This window comes from Gigantopelta aegis, chromosome 2 (genome assembly GCF_016097555.1).
Source record: "Gigantopelta aegis isolate Gae_Host chromosome 2, Gae_host_genome, whole genome shotgun sequence".
Taxonomy (NCBI): domain Eukaryota; kingdom Metazoa; phylum Mollusca; class Gastropoda; order Neomphalida; family Peltospiridae; genus Gigantopelta; species Gigantopelta aegis.
In genome coordinates, this window is record NC_054700.1 from 38,393,419 (window position 1) to 38,407,455 (window position 14,037).

General features: G+C 40.7%; 1 protein-coding gene across 1 annotated transcript; it reads left to right on the plus strand.

Annotated features, from left to right (window-relative positions):
• Positions 1 to 2,306: 2,306 nt before the first annotated feature.
• LOC121388447 (hillarin-like) lies at positions 2,307 to 13,253 on the plus strand. Its single transcript, XM_041519773.1, has 8 exons — positions 2,307 to 2,375; positions 3,899 to 4,012; positions 4,645 to 4,871; positions 5,192 to 6,302; positions 6,807 to 6,996; positions 8,723 to 9,003; positions 11,090 to 11,275; positions 12,188 to 13,253. The coding sequence occupies exons 1-8, from the start codon at positions 2,307 to 2,309 to the stop codon at positions 12,500 to 12,502; spliced, it is 2,493 nt and encodes an 830-aa protein (XP_041375707.1). The 3' UTR covers positions 12,503 to 13,253.
• Positions 13,254 to 14,037: the final 784 nt, after the last annotated feature.

Here is a 14,037-nt window from a genome sequence, read left to right on the forward strand (position 1 = left end):
TTACTGGTAGTAACTGCGTGTGCTAGCCGACTGTATAAAGTTCCCAGTGATTTTAACAATAACGTTGAGATTGGAGGCACGGTGAATAAAACCGTTTCCAATCACACTTTCATACAATGCACCACAAAGAAGCCAACTCCGTGGTGACAATAAAATCAAAATTAAAGCCCCGCTTCATAATCGTATTTAGTCGACAACAGGCAAGTGAAAGTCGGTATGGAATAACATTAGCCAGGTAAGACATTATTTTAAATAACGCCCCTTATGCTAAGTTCAAACTGTCAACTGTTACGATGAAGTTGGCCAACTCTACGGTTGCGTTGTAACTTTCCCGACTTACGATGGGTACGCTCAAATTAACAAATATATATAGATATATATACTATAAGAATCAAGTTGTAAGAGCGCTCAGACTAGCAACTGGACAGTCATAGAAGTCGTGAGAGTAGAACGTTGGCTAACTCGGGACGCGTGCGCTCAGGTTTAACAACCAAAGGGTTATACGACGAGAATCGAGTTGTAAGAGCACTCAGACTAGCAACTGGACAGTCGTAAAAGTCGTGACAGCAGAAAGTTGGCCAAGTTGGTAGTCTGGTCCTAGCATGACGATGGTTTTGAAAGTGTTGCTGCAATGTTGTTGCTGCTGCTGTTGATATGTTGTTGTTGCTGCTGCTATGTTGTTGTTGCTGCTGTTGCTCTGTTGTTGCTGCTGCTATGTTGTTGCTGCTGCTGTTGCTCTGTTGTTGTTGCTGCTGCTATGTTGTTGTTGCTGCTATGTTGTTGTTACTGCTGTTGCTCTGTTGCTGCTACTACTGCTGTTGTTGCTGCTGCTGCTGCTGCTGCTGATGATGATGATGGTGATGATGTTATTGCTGCTGCTGTTGATCATGATGATGACCATGACTATGATGATAACTATGGTGATGGTGATGGTGATGACAGGGTGCTGCTACTAGCTAATACAGGGTCTTGTTGTTAATGTTGTGGTTGTGGTTGCTATTGCAAACATGGTTTACGATTAAACATATATGTGTGCGTGTGTTACTTTTATATCACGTGTTAACTGTTAAGTTCAGAAGACTGTCGAGCTTAAAAACACTGACAAAATCCGTCACATTGAACACGAAGCCGAGACTGCATCAATAAACATATCACTTGACGACCTGCTCAGATCTCCCTCAGATAATTCTTTTATTTTTCCCCAACCTGAAACTAGAGTCCGTTATCAGTGTCTCCGCCGTACACCTTTCACAACATGCCTACACTCTACAGAGCCAGGATAAACACGACAAACAAACAACATGCGTGACCGCACGACAACACTGAATGCCAGGATGTGCATTTCAATCCCTTTATCGTCTGCACAGAAGTCTTCTATTCAAACACTTTGGCAACACTGTCCTGTGTCCCAGGGTGGTGGTCTTGGATATAGGTATCAGCGGCCATACCAGCATGCCTTCTGGAATTATCGGTAGAAACCGATACAGTATTCAATGTATTCTAGTAGCAAACGTCCTTCTGCTACATTCCTTAGGTCTGTGTGTCCGAATGGTCAGTCTATTCCGTTTTTACAATACATTTGATACATTTTCTAATGGTCAGTTTGATGATCGGACATTGGTTTTCAAACATTCGGCAATTCAGTTCTGATATTTAGGTAAGTAATGTCTATCTTTGTTTTATCTTGTTGTTTCATTTTTGATGATCATAAGCTTGGTAAATTGGCAGGCTTTATGCCATAAAATAATTGGACGCTATATAATAAAAACAAGACTATGAGTGCCCGTATGTCGTACGCATGGGTTTGAAATGTTTTGAAAATGGACGCTGCATGTTATGCACTTTGACAAATTTTAAACAGAAATCTATTACTACAAACAATCTAAAATTATTTTTAAATATATATCGATTAATTTCCAAAATGTTACGGTACGTAATTTTACCCTCTGGCAGAAACCCAGATTGGATATCTTATTTGACCTCTGTCTCTAGCTACACAAACGAACAATATTTCGTGTTGTGTTGTTACTGCTTTTCTAAGTGTTTTGATTCATCGTGGGTTTTTTGGGTGTGTGGGTTGTTTTTTGTTTTGTTTTGGGTTTTTAGGGGGGTGGGGGGGGGGGGGGTAGGATGAGAGGAGGGCAAGAGAGCCCTATCGTAACACAACTTATAGACACTGTGGTTGCCCCCTCTAATGTGGGCAAGAAAATCCTGGCGTTTTTCTGTACTGTTTTACGCTTTATGTGATTAAATGCTAGGCTATTGTAAACTAGTTTCAGGCTCTGCGTGATCTGCACTCCGGAGATATGGGGTGTGGCTGGAGCAGACGACATCGATCTGGAGACTCGGATTTGGAATCGTCAACAGTAGACGTGGTAAGGCGATCTTTCGATGGGTCTCAAAGTCATTGAAGGGGCTATGTCAAAGTTTAAACTACAATATTTTGTTATTTTTACATTTATTTGTGATACATAACTACAAATTAATCGATTCCACGCTTATTTTTTTTTCTCGTTCCAACCAGTGCACCACAACTGGTCAAAGGCTGTGGTATGTGTTTTCCTGTCTGTTGGGAATTGCATAAAAATGATCCCTTGCTGCATTAGGAAAACACGTAGGAGGTTTCCTCTGTTGACTACGAGAATTACCAAATGTCTGACATCCAACAGCTGATGATTAATTAATCAATGTGCTCTAGTGGTGTCGTCAAACAAAACAAACTTTAATTTGTTTTAATCTTTCCACAATTAACTCTAGAACAATAATTTTAAGAAGTCTTGCACTAGACGACAAGAGGGGTTTCCCGAATAAGTTATGGTTAAATATAACATGGTCACCATCTTTGTTTCTTTCGTCAGTTGACGCAAAGAATACTGGGTAAACTTGGTGTGTTGAATGTGTACGCATAAAACAGTGACGTAATTTAGTAATGCATGTGACACATTTTCAAGATTAGCCCTAAAAAAACCACCTAAAATTCTACTAGTAAATGGAACTATTTAGTTGTAATTTGTTTAGGCATATAGCTGAAGGTATAAACTTTATGATTTTGGCGGGACCTGCCATTATTGCAACTTTTACATAGCACCTTTAAGATACTTGTGTTTCATGGTGTTATTTGCTTGATTGATTATCATTTATATTTTGAGAATATTTCTCGTATTTTTATTTAGTTTGGTTCATGGGAGCAGTAGGCCTAAAGAACATATTCTCTAGTTGGGGTTTTGCCGTCCGAACCAGTACCCCACGGCTGATAGATCAAAGGCCGTGGTATGTGCTGTACTGTGGGTAGGGAAGGGCATATAAAAGACATTTCGCTTCTAATGGAAATTTGTATCGATCTCGTCTTACTACGTCTCACAACTGCCAAATGTTTGACATCTAATAGCTCTAATGGTGTCGTTAAACAAAACAAACAATACCGCTTTGAGAACTTGGTTAGTTTATATTTTAATATGCATGTACATGTATATTAGAACAAAATAGGTTCTTTTTGTTCTTGTTAAAATAGTTTAAAAAAAATTAATTTCTGTTACCATAAAAAGTTGGGTTTTGTTTCCTTTTTTCCCCATCAAAAGCTGTACAAATTACTTATAGTCCGTCCCATCCTCCAAATGGTTGGGTTTTTTATTGGGTTTTTATTTTTTTATTTTTTTTTGGGGGGGAGAGGTAAATAATTTCAGTTTGGTTTGATACAAGAAGAAAAATAAAAGTGTTTTCGAAATAACGAAACAAAAACTATATTTGTGTGCAATGTAAAAATCAATCACCTCCGAAATAAATAACTTTTAGCAAGCTCTACAGTATGAAAAAGGTCGTTGCCCATGGGAAGGACTATAGGCAATGATGCTAAGAAACTAAGTATAGGTGTTTGTTTCACTTTCACTTTCACTTTCAGCTCCAGATACCATGGATTGAGAAAGGTTATCCACCTCCAGAACCTCCTCAGAAATCCAAGATAGAAATCTTCAACCCTGATGACTTTGAAGACATAGACAGAAAGGCCTCTACGGTATTATTTGTAGACTTTAACCGGCCTCGGTGGCAATCGTGGTTAAGCCATCGGACATAAGGCTGGTAGGTACAGGATTCGCAGCCCGGTACCGGCTCCCACCCAGAGCGAGTTTTAATGACTCAATGGGTAGGTGTAAGACCACTACACCCTCTTCTCTCTCAATAATCACTAACAACTAACCCACTGTCCTGGACAGACAGCCCAGATAGCTGAGGTGTGTGTGCCCAGGACAGCGTGCTTAAGCCTTAATTGGATATAAGCACGAAAATAAGTTGAAATGAAATGTAGACTGTTATGGGAGGACGTGGGAACTAAACAGGTTAAAGAAGCAAATGTTTTATTTAACGACGCACTCGACACATTTAATCTACGGTTATATGGCGTCGGACATAATATGGTTAAGGACCACACAGAGACAAATGATTTTTTTTTTTAAATAATAAACACACTCACATTTATTACCAATGACATGACTTGTGGTATTAAGTGCTCTATGAAAAGTGCACCTTTAACTTTGACCCAGCCGGAAGTTATTTGGTTTAGTTCTACCTTAAGGAAAAAATAGCTTTTTTTCTCATATACTAGTGAATCGTGATGTTTCTTATTTTTCATTGTTTAATTCATTTCAGATTCCTCGAAAACTTGCCCATAGCTATAGCACTCTTCTCGAACATTTGACCCTTGACCTGGACACTGACCTTGAAAAACTCAGGTCAGTGTTTACGTGGCTGGGCAGTCAGGATATTCACAATGGTGAGTTTAGTAAGATCACGGATTTGGATACGCCGCTAGGATACATGAAACTGATGAAGGCTGGCAAGGGAAGTTACTCGGCATTCCTGGCACTTCTGCTAAGGTAAGGTTTGGCATTTGCATTTTATGATGGATGGATGGACGGATGGACGGATGGACGGATGGACGGACGGACGGACGGACGGACAGATTGGTGTGTTGGTAGGAAGGTGGATGGACGGAAGGACGGATGGATAAATACATGTACAGATGAATGTTGAGTGCGTGGGTGGATGGGTGGATGGATGAATGGATGGATACATATATATATATATATATATGGATATATATATATATATATATATATATATATATATATATATATATATATATATATATATATATATATATATTAACACTCTTATGTATGTACTTGTGCTGCAGGTGGATAGACATACCCTGCGTTATAATCTACGGCATATCTAAAGGTTTTGACTACGAAGTGGGCGATAGAGACATCTACCACCTGCGTAACTGCTGGAACGCCGTATACGTGGAGGACTCTTGGCGACTCATCCACCCACTGTGGGCTTTCAAAAAAGTGAAAGGCTTCAACAAAGGGCGGTGGACTCTGAACACAGACAGAACGAAAAAAGAAAAGTTTATGGAGAGGCCGTCAGAAGGAACCGAAATTCGTGCAGCAGACGACTTCTACTTCCTCATCGATCCGGAAATATTGATCTACATGTGTCGACCAGCTGTTGACATGTCGGCGTGGCAACTTCTGAAGAAGCCGCTCAGCTTTGAGCAGTTCGTGCAGGCGCCGTTTTTCAGACAGCGGTACTTCCTGTATGAACTGGAGCTGTTAAGTGAGCCGAAGTGCATTCTCCAGGCCAAGAACGGGTGTGTTGAGATCGTGTTCAGCTGCCCGGAGAATTCGCCCATGGTGTTTGCTCATGAACTCTTCTACGACAAGCGAGCTTCGTTCGAGGATCTGCCGAGTAGCTTGAAGCTGGAACGGTTCGTGATAATGAGCACGAAACAGGACAAGCGTGTGTTCTTCGTCAGGCTGCCCGTGTCTGGCATCTACAAACTGAGGATCTACGGCGGAGTTACCAGACTCTTCCACCTGTGCGATTTCCGTCTGGACTGCGACAAAGCCGTTTCTAGATGCAGACCTCTCCCAGTTAGCTCCACCATAGGGTTTGGATTCACTCAGAGAGCGAGACAGTGTGGATTGGACTACCCGTCAGAGTACAGTGGGATTATCCGCATAGAGGCGGGACATGGGAAGATCTTTAACTTCCAGATGTCGCGAGATCTGGAGGTGCAGACGACGGTCCTTCACCACAACATTGACACAGACGAGCTGAAGAGGTGCATCAAGTCCAAGGTGAAGGACAAGACGATCAGCGTGTACGTCAGTATCCCAGACCAGGCCCTACAGGAGGAGTACGTGATGCAGGTCTTCACCAGGGACAGAGGATCCAGGGATAAGTTCAGAAATGCTATCAACTATCTACTGGCTATCGATCGAAGACCTGACCCATTAGAGGTTGGTCTACTGTTTTATTGTGTCTGTTATTATCATTAGTTAACATATCTCTCTCTCTCTCTCTCTCTCTCTCTCTCTCTCTCTCTCTCTCTCTCTCTCTCTCTCTCTCTCTCTCTCTCTCTCTCTCTCTCTTCTGTAGAATTACCCATGGAAAGAACAGAATTCAGCTCTCTTTTTTTACAAATTTAAAATCTTATTAGTAAATAGGAAGTGCCGGTCGATACTTAAGAGTTTTTATTTTGCCACAGAATTGGTAAAATGCCTTGTTACGCGGTAGTCCTGACCTTTTTTTCTTCTTCTTTTTTTTTTTTTTTTTTTTGGGGGGGGGGGGGGTACAGAAACAATACAAAACATCATAGACAATGACACGAAGTAGTTGAATATTATATTTCTCTTTCGCGTTTCAATCCCCATTTAGTTTGGTATATTTTTGTTAGAACTCGTAGGTATTAAATAATCAGTGAAGACGATATTATCATTTCCGTCAGCTTCTACCATTTTTAGAACAACAGAGAATGGCGCATGCGTCTGAATCTGCGTGATTCGTTCGGACAGGAGACGATCGCTGACTTTGAGCACATGATTCAGTCCTGCGACACGTTCACGTCTGACGAGAGTGGCTTTAGCGACAGTGGGAAAACAGAGACGACCGGCTCAAGTATGGAAAGAAAAAACCTGCTCGTTCTCGAAAGAGGTATTTAAAGTTCAATCACAATAGTTTACTGGCCAGATAAAACACGCATTATATGACAACAAACCCCATTACATCACTAATGGCAGGATTGATAGCATTAACTGTGCGATCAAACGTTGGATGCACCTCGAACTTTGATCCCCTCAGATACTGTATAATACTATATGGTGTACTGCAACCTATAATTGGGATTGGGAAATTGTTTAACGTGCTCATTCAGAGCAAGCTGTTGTAGCGCACGGCTGTCCTGGGCACAAGTACTGGCCGTCCAGGACAGAAAAGGGTTGGGATGGGTGAAGAAGGGACCGCCTGCACTGGCAGGTGCAAGGAAGCACCAGCAGTCCAACCGTAGTTGGTGACAGGCGGGAGGTAGTATGGTGCTATGTAATTTGGAATGTCCCGTAGGATTAAGCCAAAAGGAAATGAGTGCGCAATATGTTAATAGGTTTTATATACACACGCATCTAGCCCAGTCGGTAGTATGCTCGCCTAATGAGCTTGGGTCGTAGTACTGAAACCCCTCGGTGGACCCATTCTCCGATTTGTTTCCCGTGACAATCAAAGGTATGTGCTGTCATGGCGTAGCTGTCTGTAAGAAAATGCCTATAAAAGATCCCTAACTATTAATGGAAACAAATATTATATGTTTGGATTTTCAAATGTTTTGACATCGATTAATTAATCAAGGTTGTCTAGTGGTGTTCTTAAAGTAAACAAACTTCACTTATCAATATGATCAAAATACTATGTATCTATATATTAAAATACTATGTATCTATATATTAAAATACTATGTATCTATATATTAAAATCGTGTATCTGTAGAAAGGTTTGTTTTGTTTTTTAACGACACCATTAGACCACATATATTTATTAATCATCGGTTATTGGTAACATTTGGTAAGTTTGACATATAGTCTTAGAGAGGAAACCCACTACATATACTACTAGATTTAGAGAGGAAACGTATAGCACATACCACGGCCTTTAGTATGTCAGTCGTCGTGCACTAGCTGGATCGAGAAAGAGCCCAGTGGGCCCACCAACGGTTATCGATCCCAAACAGACTCCGCATCAAGCGAGCACTTTACCACTGAGTTACGTTCCGCTCACAATAATATGGTATCGTATCAGACTTCATAGAAGACAGGGAAACATACTGTCGCGTTCGCAAGAGTTGAAGTTGCTGGTACTGTTGAATCGTTAAGTCCATCACATAATCTTTTTTATTAATATAAACACGTATATTCAAGGGTAAAATAGAGTATTAGTACCCCAGATTGGATATTAGTCAGGATAGCATCCAATAGAGTTAATATTGCTGATATCATATTATATTTGACCGTGATCTTTATCTGATGTTTTAGGTGCGGGACGTAGCCCAGTGGTAAAGCGCTCGCTTGATGCGCGGTCGGTTTGGGATCGATCCCCGTCTGTGGGCCCATTTGGGCTATTTTTCGCTCCAGCCAGTGCACCACGACTGGTACATCAAAGGCCGTGGTATGTGCTATCCTGTCTATGGGATGGTGCATATAAAAGATCCCTTGCTGATAATCGAAAAGAGTAGTCCATGAAGTGGCGACAGCGGGTTTTTTCCCTCAATATCTGTGTGGTCCTTAACCATATGTCCGACGCCATATAATCGTAAATAAAATGTGCTGAGTGTGTCGTTAAATAAACCATTTCCTTCTTTCTTTCTTTTCCTCATCTGATGTTTTATTTTCAGATCTGAAGGCAGCAATTCACCGACGCCAGCTCCAGAGTCTAAACAAATCCTTGGAAGTGGCCAAACACTCGGAGTACACCGTGCACCTCGACTACCTCATCAAGGAAGGGGAGGAAGTCCGGGCCCAGTTGCGCAGACTCAAACGCTACCTGAACCACGTGCTGGAGATCAAGCAGGCGACTCTGTCCGAGATCCACAAGTACCAGCACCCCCTGCCGCCCATCCACGCAACCATGATGGCCACCTACTTACTGTTACACGAGAAGGAACACGACCTCACAGTAAGTGGTCACACACACACACAAAGTATTGGGCCGAATTTACGAAGCGTGTTTTCCTTAGAGCACTGTATTTGTACTGTATTTGTACTGTAGTTATACGCGTGTAAGTGAAAAACAGGCTTTGTAAATTCCGCCCATTATCTTTACTAAATCAAACCGAGACAGGGACGTAGCGTGGTCTGAATCTAGTGGTGGGGGTCGAATATGAACCTAGCGGACCCCATTGTACAGAGGTACGGTCTTTTTTATTATTTTTAAAAATTATTTAACGACGCACTCAAGACATTTTTTTACGGTTATATGGCGTCAGACATATGGTTAAGGACCACACAGATATTGAGAGGAAACCCGCTGTCGCCACTTCATGGGCTACTCTTTTCGATGAACAGCAAGGGAACTTTTATATGCATCATCCCATAGACAGGATAGCACATACCACGGCCTTTGATGTACCAGTTGTGGTGCACTGGCTGGAGCAAGAAATAGCCCAATGGGCCCACTGACGGGGATCGATCCCAAACCGACCGCGCATCATGCGAGCGCTGTACCACTGGGCTACGTCTCGCCCCTCGAGGTACGGTCTTGATCACTGATAACGGTTTTGTCGTTCAGGTTGTCTACATTTCCCTTGGACACCTATATGAATAGCTTAACACTGCACTGTACAATATTGTTTTAATATCACTGGAGGGACGGTTCGTCTACCCCCTCCCCCTGAATTTTCCAGCCTACACCCCTGCAATGTATATGTTTTCTTCTCTATGCTTTGACGTTACGCACAATGTTCGTTCTTACACCATAATGTTTGCGTCCCACTACATTAAATATCCTGTAATAATCATAATTCGGAACGTACATTTATGTTTTATGCCTCAAATTAATTGCAGAGCATTTGCCAATATGGATTTACAGGCTTCTGAAAATTAAAAATCTGCGTGACCTATTCATCGGTTAATTCAAATAAATTCAAGTAACCCATTTTCTTTTTGCGTAACCCGTTATATCCAAGTAATGTGATTCAAACTTCGCGCGAACAAAAAATAGGTTATGCAAAATTAGAAACGAAACGATCGTTCTCGCAATTTTTAGAGGCCTGATTTATAATTAAATAACATTAATCAATCCATATTAAAAAGGTTCAGTGCGTCATTGCTGGAGAGTGGGTCATTTTAGAGAACTCATTGTAATGACTATTTGCCAAAGTGTGTAAGAAATAGTCCAATTGCGTGAGTCCCCAGTGAAATTCGTTAGTCTAGGTAGGTTTGTAGTGGTGGTCGTCACAGAGGGTAAGAAGATATTAGTTTCTTTATGCATATCTACCTCTCTCAAATTACTATCTCTTCAAACAACAGTTTTTAATATTCTACCATTATCAAATTTCCTTATCTATAGATATGTTGAGAGAACAAATGAAAACATGTTTGTGAAGTAAAATAAAATCTTAGGGGCTTTTGGTATAAAATAACCTGCATATCTTTGTTTTAGAAATGGCACTACATTCAAAACTTGATGCGTCGGGTGGGGGGAAGGAGAGTCTATCTACAAACAAGAGTTTTGGATCTTCTACCATTATCAAATTTCCTTATCTACAGATATGTTGAGAGAACAAATGAAAATGTTTTTGTGAATTAAACGAAAATCTTGTGTTTTTGGTATAAAATAACCTGCATTTTAAATTTGTTTTTAGAAATGGCACTACATTCAAAACCTGATGCGTCGGGTGGGGGGAGGAGAGTCTATCTCTACAAACAAGAGTTTTGGATTTTCTACCATTATCAAATTTCTTTATCTACAGATATGTTGAGAGAACAAATGAAAACATGTTTGTGAAGTAAAATAAAATCTTAGGTTTTTTTGGTATAAAATAACCTGCATATCTTTTTTTTTAGAAATGGCACTACATTCAAAACCTGATGCGTCGGGTGGGGGAAGGAGAGTCTATCTCTACAAACAAGTTTTGAATCTTCTACCATTATCAAATTTCCCTATCTACAGATATGTTGAGAGAACAAATGAAAATAAATTTGCGAAGTAAAATAAAATTTTGTCTTTTGGTATAGAATAACCTGCATATTTTTGTTTTTAGAAATGGCACTACATTCAAAACCTGATGCGGCGGGTGGGGAAGGAGAGTCTGATATATCGTCTGATGGATTTTGACGTCCTTCACCTGAACCAGTACACCGTGGACCGCGTGCAGGAGATCATTAAGCTCTACAACGAGGAGATGGTGCAAACCTGCAGTGCAGCGGCAGCCATCTTCTACGTCTGGGTTGGTCATTTACACATTTAAATAGTTGTTGCTGCTGTTGTTGTTTCTACTGCTGTTGATGATGTTGATGGATTAGTCACTTTATTTTTGGTGGTGGTGATGATGATGATGGTGGTGGTGGTGGTGGTGGTGGTGGTGGTGGTGGTGGTGGTGGTGATGATGATGATGGTGGTGGTGGTGATTATGGTGGTGATGATGATGGTGGTGGTGGTGGTGGTGGTGGTGATGGTGGTGGTGGTGGTGGTGGTGGTGGTGGTGATGATGATGATGATGATGATGGTGGTGGTGGTGGTGGTGGTGATGGTGGTGGTGATGGTGATGGTGATGATGATGATGATGATGCCACTATGTCGCCGAGGTCATTAGTTTTATAGTAGGCCTATGCCATTTTTACGGTGGGATTTAACTCAGTCTGTTGAGTACTGGCTTGAGGTGCTTGCGTCGCAGGATGGGGGATTTTCTCGTTCCTACCAGTGAACCACAGCTGGACAAAGGCCGTGGTATGTGTTTTTCTGCCTGTGGGAAAGTGCATCTGAAAGATCCCTTGCTGCATTAGGGAAAATGTAGCGGGTTTCCTTGGATTACTTAGTGTCAGAATTACCAAATGTTTGACATCCAGTAGCCTATGATTAATTAATCAATGTAGGCCTACTCTAGTGGTGTTATTAACCAAAACAAACTTCCTATTAGAATAAAGACCGCATTAATCATTTCTGTGATGGAAATTATAGAGGGACTTGTTTTCCATTAAACGAAATAATTCATTCATTCATTCATTCACTCATTCAGTTATTCATTCGTTGATTCATTCATTCGTAACCTACAATATGACACCATTTTAATATGTTTATTTGTTATTTAACTTTCACACAATACAATGTCTTAAATTTGAGTTATTTACTATTATTGCAGTGTCAAAATATTGTAATTGAAGCAGTCATCTCCCCAACAAGAAATGCATTCAGAAGGAAGTCGGGTGTGTCTATGAAGTTACCTCTGCCGCAGTCTAAGGTGTTTCCGATGCAACTCTTTAAACGGAAATCTCCCGAAGGATCCCCAACGCCGATGTCAGCTGAAAACCACGAAGAGGCGCAAACGTCTGAAACATGTCAAACGTCATCCAGCGGTCAGCTTACTGCACACAAAACACTCACTGTCCAGCTAAATGCTACAAGCAATCAAAACAGTTTCAGGCGGTCCACTAAGGGAGGGCCAACGTTCTACTGACGTCTTTTACAGGAACACAACTTAACAGTTCTTGGTAGGCCGACATTGGCGATTGAAATTAGCTCTACCATTTTTGGTACGAAAAATGTTCAGTTAATACAGTTTATTGGTGTTCCGAATGGTGTGATGATATTCTAGAAATTGAGCAGGTTTTTCTGTACACTTTATATTTATAAAACCAAGGTCGGAAACTTCGTTCTAAACCAATGCAAGCAAAAACACAAGTATAAGGTATTCGCATCCCAGTACAAAATTAATTTTAACTTTATCTACTAAACACTGGACTGTTCGGAGCACTTCTAATTGGGGTGGTGAGCCCATTCCCAGCATCTTCCCCTTGGATCCACGCCTGAGTTATATTAATACATTCATACTCTTGCATACTCTTGAGTATATTGTCATTTCCGAATGATATCGCCTCAAAAGCGTTTCTGGATTGTTGAAATGTTTAACTAGTTTATAAACAAACAAAAAGCAACTCCAAAGTCGACGAGTGTGTTTCTTTAAATTAAAGGACAAAATATACTTAATGACTTTAATTGTGTCAGTGGGGTGAAAATATACATGTGAATATATGGTATTTGTGTATATAATGTATAAGCAATTTTGTAAATGCTGTATTTTATATAACTTATCATGTTTTAATACTGTGTAAAGTCAAGCACATAATAATCACCCATTGTTTCGTCTCAATTCCCATGACACCGGCCTCGGTGGCGTCGTGGCAGGCCATCGGTCTACAGGCTGGTAGGTACTGGGTTCGGATCCCAGTCGAGGCATGGGATTTTTAATCGAGATACCGACTCCAAACCCTGAGTGAGTGCTCCGCAAGGCTCAATGGGTAGGTGTAAACCACTTGCACCGACCAGTGATCCATAACTGGTTCAACAAAGGCCATGGTTTGTGCTATCCTGCCTGTGGGAAGCGCAAATAAAAGATCCATTGCTGCCTGTCGTAAAAAGAGTAGCCTATGTGGCGACAGCGGGTTTCCTCTAAAAACAGTGTCAGAATGACCATATGTTTGACGTCCAATAGCCGATGATAAGATTAAAAATCAATGTGCTCTAGCGGCGTCGTTAAATAAAACAAACTTTACTTTACTTTTTACAATTCCCATGACATTAACACTGCATATAATTCCTGTTCCTAAACTCTATTAACGTGCCTCTGTCCATTTAAGGTTCATGCACGTCTCTCCCATACCCAATCTCTGGTACACCTAGAGGTAAGGGCCGTAGCTAGGATTTTTTGTTGGGGGGACGGGACAACTGAGTAGTTAATAGTCTAAAACTCCTTAAACGGTTAAGAAGATAATTTTCTTTACGTTTCTATATTTTTTTCCGGATTTCCGGATATGCCTACCTATTTACAATGAACCAGGTTCTCCTTGAAAATTAAAAATATATGTACATTTAAAAGTGTTTGTGCTTGTATCTTAATAAAATATATTTACTGCATGCTTGTGTTCTTGTTTTCATTTAAAAACTTTAGTGTATGTTGTTTAAAATTAATTACATGTATTTAAAAAATTCTAA